Here is an 18210-nt window from a genome sequence, read left to right on the forward strand (position 1 = left end):
GCTAGTACGATGGTATCATCAGTGGCGGGTAGCTTGGTCTGTTTATTTCCTTTGGAAGAGAGAGAAAGGGGGGTTTTGATTGGCTGAGAGTTGGGTAACCCTTCCTGTGAGCTCAACTGTCCCACGGTGCCATGCTCCAGCAGAGGGCAACACTCACACACACACACACACACACACACACACACGCACGCACACACACAAGCTATGTGATGGCATACTCCCACGCTTCACTTTGTTTACTAGGAAAACACCCCCAATAACAACTCTTATCTGCAAAAATAGCCACGTACACACACACACACACACACACACACACACACAGAAAATCAGAGCTAAAAGTCCCCTGTCCCTTGCTTTTTCCTGTAAACCTGATTTTAGCTTCCTGTCCTAAACAGAACACACCAAGATAAACCTTTGTCTGTGTGTGTGTGTGTGTGTGTGTGTGTGTGCATCACTCTCCCTCTCTCTCTCTCTCTTTCATTTTTCCTTCATCCCTCAAACTTTTTCCTCTGGGTGTTTGAGATTCAAAACAGCCTGAAGTTTTCACTTCTCGGCCAATGGACAGATGAAACGAAAGGAAACTCCACTCACTTGGGCTACTGTGGAGTTGGGAAACATTTGCACTCTGGTTTTTCAACCGCAAAAAATGGTCTGTTTAAGCGTTCCCACTACGATCAACAGTGTGTGTAATTGTGTTTAAAAGGTTCTGTTTTTTTTGTTCTCCTCTCCTCTCCTCCATCATCTCTCTGGTGTGATGGATAGAATAAATAATTGAAGGAGGAAAAGAGGTTTCCACTGTATGGAGATGGGGCCAGGAGCAGGAGGCAAACAGGCCTCCCGCTCCTCTCCGTTCTGACCCCATTTTATACTTTCAGCCACCTCATGGAGACACACACACACACACTTACAGACACTTGTACTCAGTGACCTCTGAAGGACAGCAAGGCAGCCAGAACAAGCCAATTAGGATGTTTTATTTAGTATGTGGAGGTGTAAATGTGTGTGTGCGTGTGTGTGTGTTTTACCGGGCTGCTCTCCTCGTTGGGTGTGCGAGGCTCCTGGCGGGGGGTGTCCGTCGTCTCAGAGTCCTGCTCTGATACTGCAACCAATCACAAACAACAGGATGTTGACAGCTCTTTGCACTAATCACATCCTGTGACATATCTTTTCCGCTTAATTTTCTCTTACAACTCGCAATGCAGTTGGACAAAATACAAAAACTCTCAGAAAAGCAGACACACTCCAAACAAACACAAACACAATACAAACACTTACAAGCCTTGCGAGTCTTGCGGGCGAGGGCAGCCGCTAGCTCACTTTGTACCTGTTAGAGAAAAGTGGAAGGTGTCAGAACACAAAACAAATGACAAGAGCAAAAATGCAAAATTAAAAAATAAAAATATAAACACACCATCATCAAGCAGCCATTAATAACCCATCTATCATAGTACTCATATGGACATATTTCAATAGGTGATACATATTTAAACACACACACACACACACACACACACACACACACACACACTGACCGTAGAAGTGAGCCTCTCGAGAGCCTTCATCTGGAGAATCTCACTGCAGATGTCTCTGTTCCCTTCAGAGTCCTCCTCTGACCTGGGAGACATGGACATGGGTTTCAATAGGTGATACATATTTACACACACACACATCACTTTACGTGTGATTGACCAGTGAATTATTCTCATCAAAGGCTCCCCATAGCAAAGGTGTCCTGTAGAGCTGTGGTCTTCTCTACACTGCCCCCTGGTATATTAAGAGGAGAACTACAGCATAAAAACACACTGTCTCTCCTCCTGGCACCTACTCAGTTGAACAGTCTTGCCCACGGACCTAAAATTTGTCCAAAAGATGAAGTCTCTTTTTCTAGGTTTTTCCCCCAGCCAGCTACAGTAAGTAAGCTGTTGTGTGTGTGTGTGTGTGGTGGAACCTCAACATTATGCACCTAACTGTAAAAGGAGCAGTTTCACAGTGGCTTCCCAGTGGCTGCACAGTGGTTTCTCACTGACCGAACCAGTGGCAAAGCAAGTGCAGAGAGGAATTTCTAGAAAGGACTTTTATTTTTTGTTGAATCCTTCAGCCTATCAAATATAACAAAATATAATAAACAAAGAGCATAAAAAATTTATATTTGCTGTATGAATAGTGTATGTTCAGTACACATCTTTTCCCTCCTGTCTTTTTTTCTAGTTCTACTATACTGTACATGTCTCTGTATTGAGCATCTCTCTCCCCACCCCCACCCCCTTCTCTCTTTCATGTGGCTCCATGTAAAATAGCTCCGAGACACACCCTGCTATTGATGTGTGTGTACGCTGTGTGTGTGTACATGTGTTCACGTTGTATATGGATGTGTAACTGTTGTCGAGCATCTGTCAAGCCCGAGTGTGTCTGTGCATGTGTACGACTGCATTTGTGTGCATGCGTGTGTGTGTGTGTGTGTGTGTGTGTGTGTGTGTGTGTGTGTGTGTGTGTGTGTGTGCATATGCTGTATAAACAGGTGGTTGTTTTGGGGTAAACTCTGCGTTATTCCCACAGCAATAATAAGAGGTTGTAGCGGCAGACAGCACCCGTGGGCCCCTCATCTAATATGTTCTCTTAGGAAACCACTGTTTGGACTGGTCTCCCACACACTGCCTCACCCCCACACAAAAGACACTCTCTCTTTCAAGCACACACACACGTATACACACACACACACGTATACACACACACACCAATTTGCATTCTATTTGGATTTTATCAACAGCTCCCAGTGGCACTAGAAATAGTTGTGAAGGAGGAAAGAAGATGAAGCACTGCGTGTATGCGTCTGTGTGTGTGTGTGTGTGTTGTAATCTGATAAGAGCGTGATGGAAGCAGAACCGGGAGAGATGGTGATAAGATGTGTGTGCTGGCTTTACTAAGAGAGGACATGTAGCCCCTAGTCTGACACCTTATCTATCAGCTCTGACACAGACAGAGAGAGAGAGAGAGAGGCAGGTGGACTGACAGACTGAGACAAAAACCATGAGATTGAATGAAGTGGGGTCAGAGAATAACGCCAAAATTTCACCGTCAGCTACCAACTGCAGCAAAGCAACCAGATTCCATTAATTGTCTATTGGAAAGAGAGAAGAGCGAGGGAGAATAGCAAGAGTGGTAAAAGCAACTCGCTGCGTTCCACTATAAGAAGCTGACTGGTGGTGAAATTTCCAGCAGAGTGGGGAAAACAAACACAAACCATCAAATTATCACTCTGTGACTTAATGCTGGTGATGATGGAGGTACAACTACTCAGGTAATCAAATGCTTTTGGCAGGATTTCCTATTTCTTTTTCTATTTCCTTTTTTCCCTTTGCTGAAATACTTGCTGGTGAGAAATGCATTAGCTGATGATGAGATAAATTAGATAAAATAGATTATGGTTCATACATGCTAGACGCTACATGGAAATGCTTCTCCACCTATCTCCAACTGAAATACCCAGTCCCCGCAAATTTTATGTTGCAATACAACACTACTATTTTAATTTATTCACTTACGTTTCGGTCTAGTCGGACCTTCATCAGACTGTGAAATGTCCTCAGACAGGACCATGTGTGTATATAGTTTAAGCACCAACCCATCTAGAGCGCTCAGCTGTATGCACTGATTTCATTAGGTGCATCAGTGGGTCAGATAATCATCTATATCAATGATGATGACAGCAGGGCAAAATACACTCTTAGATTTGAAACATGTAGCGCTTTCAACCGAGAACTGAGAATTATAGCTAACAGATTTCTGTGAAAATAACCGTTTTAATTTGATTTTACGAAAGAAGTAACTCCACTCAAGCATCAAAAGGCTTACCAAGAACTGTGGGAACAAAGGAAAGTCCTTTGGAGAGTACAAAGACGTCTGCATTGACAGTTGTTATTTGAGAAATGTATTACCACTGCTTCTTGCTGCTATTGGCGCATCATGGGCCTGCAGCCAAAGAACTAAAAGATCACCCCTTACAGTTTATAGAAGGGGTCCCAACCTAAAAGGATAAAGTGGTACATACTTACTCTAAATGACAAAAGAAAAGAGATGAAACGCTCCTAAAACCTCTTCGTAATGGGTGTTAGAGGATGTGCACAGTGTAACAGTATGATGAAGTGTGATTTTTTTTAGCCATTCTCATACAGGAAAACAGTATCCAATTAATGGTATAATAACTTATTCTACTTCTCATGTTATATACTGTATATGATAAAATGTCCATGTGATTCGGTATATGTTGGAAAAACATCTAGGTCTGTTAAACAAAGAATCTTTCAGGAGGAATGATAGGGATTTTGTGGCTTAATCTGATTGGGGTGGCAATGTTGTGGACATCCTACATAAGAGATAAGTATTAGATTTTTACTCTAGATACTTTATACACCAAAGGGGTTGGATGATTAGATTCTATGGCATGTAATACTCCAAATTGTTCTGGATTGTATATACCTATTTCACATATTGCAGGATTTTTATGTAGTGAATGATGTACGATAGTCCTGTCACTGATGTTTGCATTCTATGGCCACTTATCCAACATAAATCCAAGTATTTATGTTATCCTTTTTGGTTTCCATCGTTTGATTTAATGGTGATGTATGTACTGTATGTGATTGAAACTTGTATGAAGTATTGATATTATGTAGAATACTATCTGACCCTTGATGCACCAAATGAAATCAGTGCATACAGCTGAGCACGCTAGATGGGGTGGTGCTCATATATACACATTAACCTGTCTATGGACATTTCACACTCCGATGAAGGTCTGACTGAACCAAATCGTAAATGAATAACTGAAAAGAGTAGTGTTCTATTATAAGAGCAGCATGCAGGTTCTTTTTTCATATTCATACATTCATGCTTCATCCTGACACAGCTGCACTAGGGTTTGGATGTGCGAGTTGTCCCATTACTCTTATGTGAGGCAAGGTGGAAAGTGGCGACCAATCCTCTCTTGGGTGGAAGAGTGTGTGTGTGTGTGTGTGTGTGTGTGTGTGTGTGTGTGTGTGTGTGTGTGCGTGTGTGTGAGAAAGAGAGAGATACTGCAGTGTTTCCCATATAATGTTAATATTTAGCCCACTCAGGTAAATTAACAACTACCCAAGTACATTTTTGTTTAAGATTCATTTTGGGTGCTATGATGCACGAAGCTAGCATTGAAACCTGGCATTTCTTGTCAATTAAGTTTTTAAAAAATAAGATGTAATTCTGCCAAGCACTGAAAGTGTGTTAGTGAACTGTTAAGACCACGATGTGCCTGGCAGCGCATGGTGTTGGTCAGACAGTTGGTGTTCCCTCGAGTCACGCTGGCAGGGCCAACACGAACTAAATAGAGAGACAACGTATGAAACATGGTCTACACCATATGCTGAGGAAGTAACCCATTTAATTAGCTGTATGTTGTCGGAGTGTAACAGTCAGCTGATGTTGCAGTATCAATTTACCTAATGCTTGCCTCATTAAATTAGAGTGAGAGACTAGAATATGAGATAGTGGGATAGCTAAATGAAATGTCAATAACAATGAATCCCCCTCCCCCAACCCCACCCTCTGCACCACCAAAGTTAACTGCCAAACTGTGGAAACATTGTAGTGCTTCTAAGTACCTCCACTGTACATACTGTATGTAGAAGTACATGCAGCAAGCTTTACATCAGCGAGTATGACATTAACATCCCCTCGCTGTCTTGCTCTCTCCCTCTCTGTAAATAAACCCTTTGAAGTCGACACACAGATGAACGCGTTGATGTGTGCTCTTGTTCCTTCTCTCTCTCTCATTACTCTATTTTTCCTGCCCCCCCCTCCCCCTCCTCCCACCCTCTCTCCCTCTCTCTCTCTCTCTCTCTCCCTATCTTTCTTTCTCCTTCTCTCCCTCTCTGTCTCTGAGTGACAGATTGAGTTCAGTAGCAGCCTCAGCAGGAATCCCACACACAGGAGCAGGAACGCAGGGAACTCTGGCTGACACTTTGTATGTGTATGTGTATGTGTGTGTGTGTGTGTGTGTGTGTGTGTGTGTGTGAAAGTCCATTTCACATATCTGAGTGAATGCATCGTGTCAGTTTTTGTGTATGAGTGTATTTCTTCCATGTGTGTGTGCGCGCGCCTGCACATGAATGTAAGTTTGTCTCTCACATAACCAGATTGAGGATTTAAAACACTGAATAGAGATTAGTTTTCTCACTGGGATTTGTGTAAGATCCTGGAGTGTGTATGTGTGTGTGTGTGTGTGTGTGTGTGTGTGTGTGTGTGCATCTATGTTTGCATCCAAGCACCGTGATGTTCTTGCAGGAGTGCACAACGCTTCCAGCAATTCAAACACAGCATTGTCACTATTCACAATAAATTATCAGACAAACAACTGACCTCAGCCATAAATCTGAACTGGAACACTGTCCCTTCAACCTTGATATTTTACCAGTGGAACAAGCCTCTACCTCTGGTCAAATGAAGTCATCCAACACATGACAATTGAGTCACATTCACAATCACAACACTGGCAAACATTCTGCAACAGTTTTACATGTTGGTGCTAATGAGAAAGATCTTAACCCCCTGTGACGACTCTGGCAATGCGTAACACTCGTAATTACACTAGTAATTACTACAAACACATCTACGGTATCTATCTATCTGTCTGTCTGTCCGTCTGTCTGTCTGTTGATCCATCTATCAGTCCTCTGTTGATAGCAGCATAGCCTGTATGGTTGGAATTGATTGTATGTTAATCTATGTGAATGACAATGACACACAAATTGAAGGATGGGGAAGTGAGCACACACACACACACACACACACACTCACACACACACAGTCACTCTACTTACGGGCTGTTGGCCCCGCCCCCAGAGCGGAACTGGACATATGGGGCGAGCTGTAGGAGGAGCCTAACGGCCTCTGGCCACTCCCCCTCGTTGGAGCGGAAGTCACAGGAGGCGGAGTCACACTCCTCAAAGCTGAACTGGTAGTAAGAGTTGGAGTCCGCAAACACCACCCGCTGGTCCACTGTGGAGAGGACACACATGCACACACACACACACATACACACACACACTATAAATTAATGTGAACAATAGCTGTATCCTGTTCTATTGTGTGTCACAACTCCCATCTGACGACAGTTTGTTTCCCTTCTGGCATTTGGTTAAACTCATTTGAGGATGCAAAATAGCAAATGGTTACAGCTCATTGGTTAATCCTTTTCAGGGTCACAGGGGGCTGGAGCCTCTCCCTGCATGTATTGGGTAGAAGGCAGGGACCCTGGACAGGTGGCCTGTCCATCACATGGTCAAACACACTCATATTCATATCGTATTGGCACTTTAGAGTCTCCAATCCACCTGACTTGCACTTCTTTGGGCTGTGGGAGGAAACCGGAGAATGCAGAGGAAACCCACGGGAATAACATGCAAACTCCACTAGGAAAGGGCTGGGAATCAAACCCAGGTCTTTCTTAATGTGAGGCGACAGTGCTAACCACTGAGCCGCCGTGCCGCCCTGCTCAAATTTCACTATTCATATAGAGAATGCACAGAAACAATGTGTTGTGGCATCGTAAGTCAATACTCCTCTATACTGGATGCTGGCAGTATCGGGAGTTCAGAGCAGTAGCCAGATTTGTTTTAATTACAAGGGTTTGGGCACTATACTTTTCAGTGGCCATTGCAGTATATCATCAGAATATTGGTACCATGATATATATGTATTTATGAAGGATTATTGTAGGGAAGGGAAAGGGAAGGGAGTTTGTATTATTTGTAGACAACACTTCTTAGTTCTAGAGAAAGAGCAGTGACATGCTGCCCACAGTAAAACCAGGCCAAACTCTCTCTATCAATTGCTGTGGATTAGCCAGACCAATGAACTGCACTTGAGTAACTGTCCAACAGCATGCAGCCTCAAAAGGATCAGGTTTACTCATTCTTCAAAGAGACATTGGCTGCCTTTGAATATTATACCCTCTTTAAAAAGGATGTGTCTTTCTCAACACATTGGGGAGTGCAGCTTAGAGCAACACACATCTTGTGTCACTTTTCAACACAGCATGGGATAATAGGAATATGAGTAATATAACACTTTATCATTCCATTTTCAGGATATTCTTTTCCTAATGTCTACTTGCTTAAACAGTATGTATCACACCATGGCACTGTCAGTGTGGTGATATTAGAGATATATTTCCTCAGTAAGTTCAGTGCACTTTAAAATCTTACTTGTCAACAGGTACTAAAGTAAATAATGCAGTAGGAGGTTTTGGGCAGACTTATTTTTGGCAGTCATTAGTGGGAGCTAAGCTCTGAATGTGGGGTGGGCAGTCCACCCCAGCTCCAGTCTCATTACCCTCTGAAAATTCCTCTGAAAACAGCTAATATCAAAAAGTGATAAGATTATCTCCACCAGTCACTATCCCAATTAAAACAGGTTCAGGTGCATGGCAGGTGAATGAGGGAGTGAATGTATCTTTTGTATCAATCTCCGTTTTTGTAGATTGTTGCTGATGTCAATTGAAGTATTACAATTATTATTGCACTTGAAGCATGGTACAACCTCCAGGCCTGTTACTGTGTATGTATATACAGTATGTGTGTGTGTGTCTGTGTGTGCGTGTGTTTTTTTTTTACCGGACAGCAGGACTCCCAGCTCCAGCAGCACCTGCCAGACACGCACGGCAGTAGTCCGACAGCGCACGTACACACACTGCTCACACAGCCACTGCACCAGCTCCACGCCCACATAGCTACGCCTGTTAAAAGACACACACACACACATTCTCAGCATACATGCATGGCCACACACAGTGGTAAAATACTCAGAGACACACAAGCAGACATACAAACACACACACACACACACACAATTGTAGCTCTAAGTCAAATGATCTATGCCCGCAGAAACACACGTGCACACTCACTCACACGCATACACACACACACCTTTTCCCCTGGCAGAAAGCCCGTCTTTTGTATTAAATCAATAACCATTGATTATTCATTAGTTCTCCGTAAGCCTTTTCCCCTGAAACACTGAACGCTTTCCATCTGCTATCCCCCAGGATAAATGTGTGTGTGTGTGTGTACATGGCTATTTTTAAAAGGCTGTATGTGCTTGTGTAATGATAGATGATGGTTTAGAGTGCCTATTGATGTTTACGTCCATATGTGGTTTTTGTATGCATGCGTATATATATATATATATATATATATATATATATATATATATATATATATATATATAATATATACAGTATGCATGTATTGTCAGAACCTTGTTGTGCATTGCTATACAATATCTACGTCACACCATCCTCTTTCTGCATACACAACCTGACTGGCCTACCAGGAAAGGGCTAAGCAATGACTGGTGAGTCAGTGTACACGCTTCACTGGGCATATCGATTCAGCCGCCCACACACACACACACACACACACACACACACGTACCGTATGATTCTGGCCAGGTGTATCTTGTCTTTAGCTGGGTACGGTCCATGAGAGAGGAAAGCATTCCTCACAGCCCGTCCAGCACATGGAAAACTCTGGGAGCAAGACTGACACACCACACACACAAACAAAATCAAATTATGTTTGTATTATCATACAGAGAGAGTCCCACAAAATGAATAAATACATCTAAAATGACTGTAATCTTATCTGAACATTATTTTTGAAATGAACTGAAGACTGCAGGGAGCCTGTGAGCCACACAGCTGTCACTGACCAGCTTACAACAACAGCTTGATTTCTTTCCCCCTGAGGAATGAAGCATTGTGTTCGCGCCCTGTCACACACTAAACACCAGTAAGATGTGAAAGATGCACAATTTTAATGCCAACTGTGTGTCTTGGTCTCAGAGGAAGTTTCTGACCTCAAACAGACCCCTGCTGAAGTGAGAATTGAATCTCTATGTGGTTCTGTAGCTGACCCTGACCTCTGACCTTGCTGGAGGGAGGTCGGGGATCAATAAAGTATCACATCATTATTATGTATTGTTATTCCCATTGAGGCAACACATAAAAATGCTAGCATTCAAAAAAAATTGTATTGCTTTAAAATGAAACATATGCCAGTTCGGAGGGAAAAACAACCAAGCTCAGGCGATTTATGAAAAGTAGAAGATTTTGAGGCATAGGACTAACGGAACATGGTAGAAGATAGTCCACATACCAATAAGCAGCATCTAGGCTTCACATCGTTTAGAAAAAAAAACTGTTTATGTTATTTATATCATCATACAATCGAGGAAAAGAAAAAATATATCATGTAGAGACATTTAAGCCCTCGGGCCTTCTCCAGAGTGAAGTATTGAAGTATTTGCCAAACCGAGTTATGATGCTTTATGATGCATGACAGACTAAGACTGTGTGTGTATGTGGGTGTGGGTGTGTGTATGTGTGTGTGTGTGTGTGTGTGTGTGTGTGTGTGTGTGTGTGTGTGTGTGTGTACATTTCAGTGTTGGTGCAACTAGCTTGGAAAAAGCCCAAGGTAATATCACCACTGATGTCACCTGTATTGGGGCTAAACAAACATACTTTCGCTCGACAGCAAAACTAAAGGGATGACATCATCTGTGTGTGTGCATGTGTGCGTTTCCCCTACCTTGTGTACTGTGTGTCCAGTGCTCGGTCCAGGGATAGTGTCAGGTGACTGCTGTTGAAACAAAGCAAACACAAGCCGTCAGAGAAGACCCACACACTGATACACACACTGACACACACATCCACACATACAAAGTCAATATACTGAACAAACAAGGCCGAGATGAGAAAGACCAGTTTTTCATTCCAATAACATTAGTCATGTTCTGTTAAACAGCAGTAAAAACCATCTTACACACACCTTCCAATGCTATTAGTGGTTTAATGTACATCAAAACCTATTGCTGCTATAAACTATTGCCAAACAACACTCATTCATTTTTATTTATCCTGTGCATACACGATTATCTGATCTAAATGGTTTATCAGTGAAATCCGAGAAATTTCCATTCAAACACTCTCCACTAACGAGACAGTACAAAAAATAAAAATACAGTTATCAATTCCACCTTTCAGCAAAAAAATTCAATTATCAGGTCCATTAAAGTGCTCTCCACTATCACAGTATCACGGTGACGCCTTGATAAATTGCTTCATGGTTTACCAACGCTGTCCCATATTGTAGCCTTTGCCCCGGGCGTACACCCTCCACCTCTATTTTCCCCATCAGGGAATAAGCTTTTAATCTATATGGATTATTATGGTGTGAGAAGAGCTAAATGACACAGTGTTGACACTGTGGCTCCACTCAAAGCAGATTAGAGATTAGAATAGGTGTTAAAGCACGAAGAGGGGAAACAACACTAAATACCAACATCTGTGTTTACATATTGTATTTCACTGCATTATAATACAATGTGATGTTACTGGGCAACACCTTTTCTTGTATCTCTGCTGGTAAATGAAAAGCTTGTATCTCCATCTTTGACACAATATAACGGGTTTTGAACAGCTTTCGTGACCTCTCGGTTTATCGGACGTACACAACAGATAAAAGAAAATATAACCATTCAATCAAGTTTAAAAATTATGATAAATGACAAAGTTGGAGTTATTCACAATACGATGGACATTTTGAGGTGTGTAGGCCTAGTGTAAATTAAGTATCTGTCCTGTATTGGGACATACGATTGAATATTGAATTACACATTGCATCATATTGCAGTGCAATTCCATAAAAAACGAGAAGCACATTCAAACCTCATGCAATGATAGTGCAACTGGGCTATGTGTTCAGTCGATGAAGCAGGATCACCAATAGGGTTGTGGGTTTGATTCCTACTGGGATCCCTCGAAGAAAACTGAGGCCTGTGCTAGCAATCACGACCGCCCCTCGCCTCCCACTAGCCAACGATAACAAGCAAACCATCAGACGATGACAATGAGAGAGAAAGAGACAGAGACAGAGAGATCAAACAACGGAATAAATGAAAAGCGCCTAAGCAAGTGTGAAAGATGAATGTAGATGAAGAAATATAAATGAGTAAGTGGCCAAGGGGGAAAGAAGGCAGAGAGAGAGATGGATAACTATTCACAACAGCCTATGAATACATGACAGGGGATATGAGCATGACAGATGGAGAGGGAGAGAGAGAGACAGAGAGATAAAGAGAAAGAGAGAGACGGAAAGGGACAGAGAGGGAGAGAAATGTTCGGCTGTGGCCTTGAGTGGAAAGAAAGTGAAAGAGACAGAGAGAGAGTGAGAAAGAGAGGGATGATTGGAGAGATGTAAAGCGATGTGTGTGATCCTCATTAAAGCAATGATACTGTCTGGGATCTTTCTCTCTCTTTCTCTCTATCTCTTTCTCTCCCTCTCTCTCTCTCACAGACTCACAAACACACATACAAGCAAGCAAACACACACAAATATGCACACACCTTGTCTAAAGCAATCAACTATACCGCACCTGACCTAATCCTGACCTAGTTGTCAGCAAAGTCGAGGGGTGTGTGTGTGTGTGTGTGTGTGTGTGTGTGTGTGTGTGTGTGTGTAAGTGCAGACAGGCAGTGTTTGGACTGGGGGTGAAGTAGAGCACACCAGCCAGCCAAGCACACAGACTAAATAAATTGTTTCAGACTCTCGCTATCTCTCTCTCGCGCTCTCTTTCTCTCTTTTGTCTTGGTTGCTCTATCTTATCTCTCCATCTCTTTGTCTCCCTGTCTGGTGAGCAGCGATCTTGTGAGAGGTCTTCATTTCTCTACCATCATCCCTTCACACACAGACACACACACACACACACACACACACACACACACACTGAGACACACCAGACACGTTTCATTCACACTGTATCACATGAACAGAGAAATGTCTATTGGCCATGTTCCTGCGTGACTCTTTGTCTGCACTTCATTTTCTTCTTCTACACATGCACAAACACACACACAGTCTTCCTTCACAGGGTATAAAGCTCAGTTCTGTCAGCGCACTGGAGGCCATAACAGAGTGACAGCCTTCCATCCTAACAGACAGAAGAGAAGAGAAGAGAAGAGAAGCGTGATGAGAGGAACGAGAGCTACAAAGAGAGAGCGCGCACACGCTGACACGCTTATCTGTGTGATGACTTCAAAGTGTGTATACAGAGAGAGAGAGAGAGATAGAAAGAGAGCGAGAGAGAGCGAAACAGAGAGAGACAGCGAGAGAGAGAGTGAGGGGGAGTGAGGGGGAGAGAGCGAGGTCATTATCTGCGAGAAATGGATTACTCTCAGATTAGAGTGCTGAGCATAGTGAAGAGCTGTAGCACGGTATGCTTGGCAAGCACACTCACACACACACACACACACACACACACACACTCACACACACTAAGCTCTTGTTGACTCCTCGATAGATCCGTCATACAAGGAAGTCAAAATGGAGACATCAAAGCAGCCACAGCTCAATGGACACACATGCAAACACACACACACACACACACACACACACACACACACACACACAAACGCAGTAAAGCCGCAAAGAGACCAACCTGCCGGCCCACGCCCATCTGCTGGCACACACGACCTTTGGCACAGGAAATAGTATTGGCATGCTTCTCACTATGCTAATCCTTTGGGTCAAATGCTGAGGTAGTGTCACTGAATCTGAGAAAGTGTGTGAGTGTGTGTGTGCGTGTGTGTGTGTGTGAGTCTCTCCCCACCCCTCACTTGCCCTTTCATCTTTCTTATCTCTATGTATAATGCAGTTATAGATGTGAAATATTGCTGGCAGCAAACATGTCATGTGCCACCATTTTGCTCCATCTATAATGCATAAATTAGATTTCATGAGGAATATTGACAGTGATTGTAAAGTCTAATATCTTACATTATGAGTGTGTTACATTTTATAATCTATATATTATCTAAACTTCTACATTCTAAAATTTCTAATCTAAAATTCTACAACCTGATTCAACAAATTAAGTTTTAAATAAAGACATTTAGTGTCTCTCAAACCCTCTCCTGACATTATTAATCATATTTAGTTATTTTTCTTCATGATTTTTCTTCACTACATAGCCTGTGGAGGGGACAAGTTTCTACTTTGTCCCTCCGTTTCCCTAAAACATCTCGTTAGCATTGCTGCCATTCCCCATTGAAACCAAGGGGCAAGCTTGTCAAAATGTTATTTTAATGTTTGCAGACATATGCCTCTTCTGGGACTGAAAATGCCCCTCACATTTTAATGATAATTTTACAAAATATCAACTCATACTAACCAGGACCCCACTTCCCACCAGGAACCCCACTCACAAACTGCGGCCAGTACTGGAACTTTTTACCCTGTTGTTTAAATTCTAGATACATACTCACTTTTTCAAATATCGATATATTTTTACCACGTTTCCCCTGACCAGTGGGAGCTCACTGGCAGCTTGTGTGGCTGAAAGACGTCTGTTCTGCTGTAGCAGGAAAGGCAAGGGAGAAAACTCCTTTGGTGGTGAAAGATCACCAGCTTATAGAAAATCTCTCATTACAATGCCCATTATATTAAGTAAATCTATCTGCTCCTTTCATATCATAGCTAATAAAGGACTATTAATTGAATACCAGAGCAAGTCGGAACAGAGAACTACGTAAGACAGGATTCTCCAAGGTGAGGTTGCTGCAGGCTGGAGCCAAAGGCGACAGATGGCTCTATGCAATAGAATCGTTTCGATCCACTTATTTATTTTGTTGTTCACGCTGTTGGGGAACATCAAAGTAGAACATGAGGTAATGTTTTGGATGATCTATGTCTGCTGTTTTGCACTTGTACAAGGCCCCAAATATTAAAAAAACAAGCAATAACTCATGATGTCGCATGGATCAAGAAAAATAAGCAAGAGGTGCATAATGTTTTGCAGCCTTTGATTAAATACAACACTGCATTGGTAGAAGTATTTGCATTTATAACTGTGTCTCTAGAACTGAGTGTAGAAGTGTGAAGAGATGCTGTTTTGGAGCACAAGCTGCTGTTTGTTGTGAAGTGAGTCGAGATCAAGTCACTATTTGTTTGTTCATGTTTCCACTCTCCAGTGCTGTTGAAGTGTAGTGCAGACACAGTCCACAGAAGTCCCTCTCTAACATCATTGTGGGAAATTTGTGTGTGTGTGTGTGTGTGTGTGCCAGGTGAAGCGTAGCCAACTGCCAGTGTCTAGAGAGAACCAGTCTGCACAGAACAGCCATACCTTTACACTACTTACCCACGCCTCATCGCACCCACACACACTCATGCACGCACCCACGCACACTGGATTAGATGAAGAGATGAGAAAGAAACATCAACTCTTTCTCTTCATCTCCTCAGTCTTTCCCTTCTGTTCAATCAAAGGCTATAACACACAAATATGATACAACACATCCCACAGTTGAAATGAGAGAAACGCAATCTCCTCCTGTTTTCCTCCTGATCCAGCTCCTTTGATGGGTGCAAAGTGTACATATCATTATTTTGCGAAACATATCGCAGAATCTATACATATATATTATATATGAATGCATAATGTCATTTGTGCTATGTGTATCCTACCCTAACAAAAACCTCACTATAATATTCCTATAGGGACAAGTGTGTCTGTGATATTCAATAGTGAGCTTGTCGTGGCCTTAACATAGTTGGTGTTTTATTTCCTATGGTATCACTATAATATTCCTATATGGACTCATAGTTTTGCTGTGATATTCGCATAGTTTCCATCTAAAATTTACTACAAGATTGCTATTGTTGTTCTTTGTTAGAATATTGAGCTATAGCAATCAAATATAGTAATGAATCAAATATAGTAATGAATTTCAACACAGGAATGCACGGTGACCTGAAAGTCTGGGTCATTTTAACATCATGTAATGTAACATGATGTAACATGACATAAGCCATTTAGTGATTGCCTCTGTCCAAAGTGCCTTACAGTAGAAGGAGTGTGTATTTTTAGTGTGGGTGGCCGCAGTGGGAGTGGGTCCCCCAGTCCTGGCACTGAAACAGGGCCACGTTTTCTCCTGGCTGCCACCAGTGTTGGATATGAGTGGAGCTGACACTGTAAGCAGCTATTTGGCTTGTCAGGTATGTTCATTCCACATGAGGGAACAGCAAGTGACACACAACATTTACTGCTTCGTTAGCTAATCCTTACGAAAAAGAGCTGGCCTTGTAATCCTGTAATAAATCTGAGAAGGATACTGTATCACAGCAAAATCCTGTCCCTATAGGAATACAAATATTACAGTGACACTATAAGAGATTAATCATAAAGTAGGATAAGGTCACTGTCAACTCACAATTGAGTACCACAGACACGTGTGTGTGTCCCTATAGGAATATTACAGGAATATCACAGTGATCTTTCTTCAGGAGGTGAATTACAAGTAAAAGTGTGTGTATGTATGTGTGTGTGTGTGTGTGTGTGTGTGTGTGTGTGTGTATCTGTCTGTGTTGCCTTGACTACCGGTGTGTGAAGGTATGGTGTCTAAAAACAATCCTGGTTATGGATGTAGCTGCATAACATGACAACCCGTGGATGGAGCCTTCAGCAACGTTAAGCGCACACACACACACACACACACACACACACACACACACACACACACACACACAGTGCCTGTGCCGCTGCGACAGTAATGCTTGTACAACACGAAAACACCTGAGTCGTGACGAGGGTACGAAACAGCCTCAGCCCAAAGCGTTCTCGGGAAAACTGGCGGTTGAAGGGAAAACCGTCATCCGTCGCTAATGTTCACAAAACATCAAACACGGAAGGAAGGACGGACGGTCAACGGTCAGTGGTCGGTTTGAAATACTCACGCTCTTCTTCCGCAGGTGCAGCCCGTGCTTGAGGAGCCCCGGCAGATCCCGGATTTTGTGTTTGAGCTGAGCCTGGTCCCGTGCGCTCCGGTTCCACCGCAAGCCCGCGAGCAAGCCGTCCTCTGCGGGCTCCGAGTCCTCCATGTCCGCCCGTCCGTCCGCCCGCTTGCCCCTCGGTCTATCTCGAGTCTACTGTATCACTCGGCGCACCCGCTCCCGTTCGCCATTCCCTCCGCCTCGCGCTCACACTCACACTCAGCGACCTGCATCTGCAACAAACCGCGCGCCTCGTTAACGAGCTAATGTATTCCGCAGCACGCGACGCTGCTGCTCCACCCAATGGCTCGCGCGTCCTACTCGGTACTATCAGCTTGGTGTGTGTGTGTGCGTTTGTGTGCGTGCGTGTGTTTTGTTTAGGGGGGGGGGGGGGGGGGGGGTGTTATTCACAGGTGCATAGAAACATTGCATCACTTCCACCTTTCTTTCTGGCCAGCTTGACAAAGGAAAAGAGCAAGAGAGGTTAAACCCTAAATCTTTGACAGTTGTATGGGATACATGTAATGTGTTTATATGGTGCAGGTGTGGGTGAGATGTTTATTTAATGGTGGAATTTTAATGTTTTTCCTGTCATTAGTTGCACATTAAAGGTAATGCCAGTAAACTATAACAATAGCCTGTTTGGGGGGAAGGGGAAGTCAGAAGGCACTTGGTGGGGCCTACGTCACCACATCACCTGGCTCATATTTCCATTGGTAAACAAAGGGTAGCCTCTCTCTTTGTTTGTGCGTGTGTGTGTGTGTGTGTGTGGTAAGTTCAAATGCACATTTTTCAAGTTTTGAACTGCATTTTATCTGACTGTGAGTATGCTGTGGAGCCTGGAGCTTTGCATTCCTGTCTAACCTGAGGCAGGAGGCAGATGAGCTGAAACAAGAGCTCGGATTCACTGAGCGGCAGACAGGCACCCGCCGTCCACGTGGAAGACGAGACACCGTGTCCCTCATGTCTGTGGTCCCATTCCACTCTATGAATTTACATAGCTTTACAAGACTTTTAGGACCACAGAAAGTATGCAACATGGCCAGTGCTTTTTCAACTCTGAGAATAATTTCCTCTTTTGTTGAAGGTGCCATTTGTTTGTATAGCATGGAGTGATCAATGGTGCAGGTCACAGTTTAAAGGATAAGGCTGGTGTTTTTTAATGCATTGCTTACCGTCAACAAATCCTATGAAAATAACAAAATCAACAATGCATTTGCTCTACTCCCATTACTTTCTGACTTCCCACGTACGGTTTTTAGCCTTCAACCCGGAAGTCATTGGCTCCAATTGTAAGCTAAAAACCTTGAAATACAGCTCACAAAGACATAGTTTCAATTTTAAAAATCAC

At 43.0% G+C, this 18210-nt stretch overlaps 1 protein-coding gene across 1 annotated transcript in view; it reads right to left on the reverse strand.

Moving 5' to 3' along the window:
- The window catches only part of rapgef5a (Rap guanine nucleotide exchange factor (GEF) 5a), a 42275-nt gene extending 25216 nt beyond the window's left edge, over positions 1-17059 (reverse strand). The window contains exons 1-8 of the mRNA XM_078290136.1: positions 16824-17059; positions 10623-10673; positions 9468-9574; positions 8649-8770; positions 6855-7032; positions 1533-1614; positions 1276-1324; positions 1026-1099 (exon numbers count right to left, since the gene is read on the reverse strand). Of these exons, the coding sequence (XP_078146262.1) occupies positions 1026-1099; positions 1276-1324; positions 1533-1614; positions 6855-7032; positions 8649-8770; positions 9468-9574; positions 10623-10673; positions 16824-16967 (807 nt within the window). The 5' untranslated portion in view covers positions 16968-17059. The remainder of the gene's footprint in view (positions 1-1025; positions 1100-1275; positions 1325-1532; positions 1615-6854; positions 7033-8648; positions 8771-9467; positions 9575-10622; positions 10674-16823) is intronic.
- Positions 17060-18210: the final 1151 nt, after the last annotated feature.

Source organism: Centroberyx gerrardi, chromosome 19 (assembly GCF_048128805.1).
Source record: "Centroberyx gerrardi isolate f3 chromosome 19, fCenGer3.hap1.cur.20231027, whole genome shotgun sequence".
NCBI lineage: Eukaryota > Metazoa > Chordata > Actinopteri > Beryciformes > Berycidae > Centroberyx > Centroberyx gerrardi.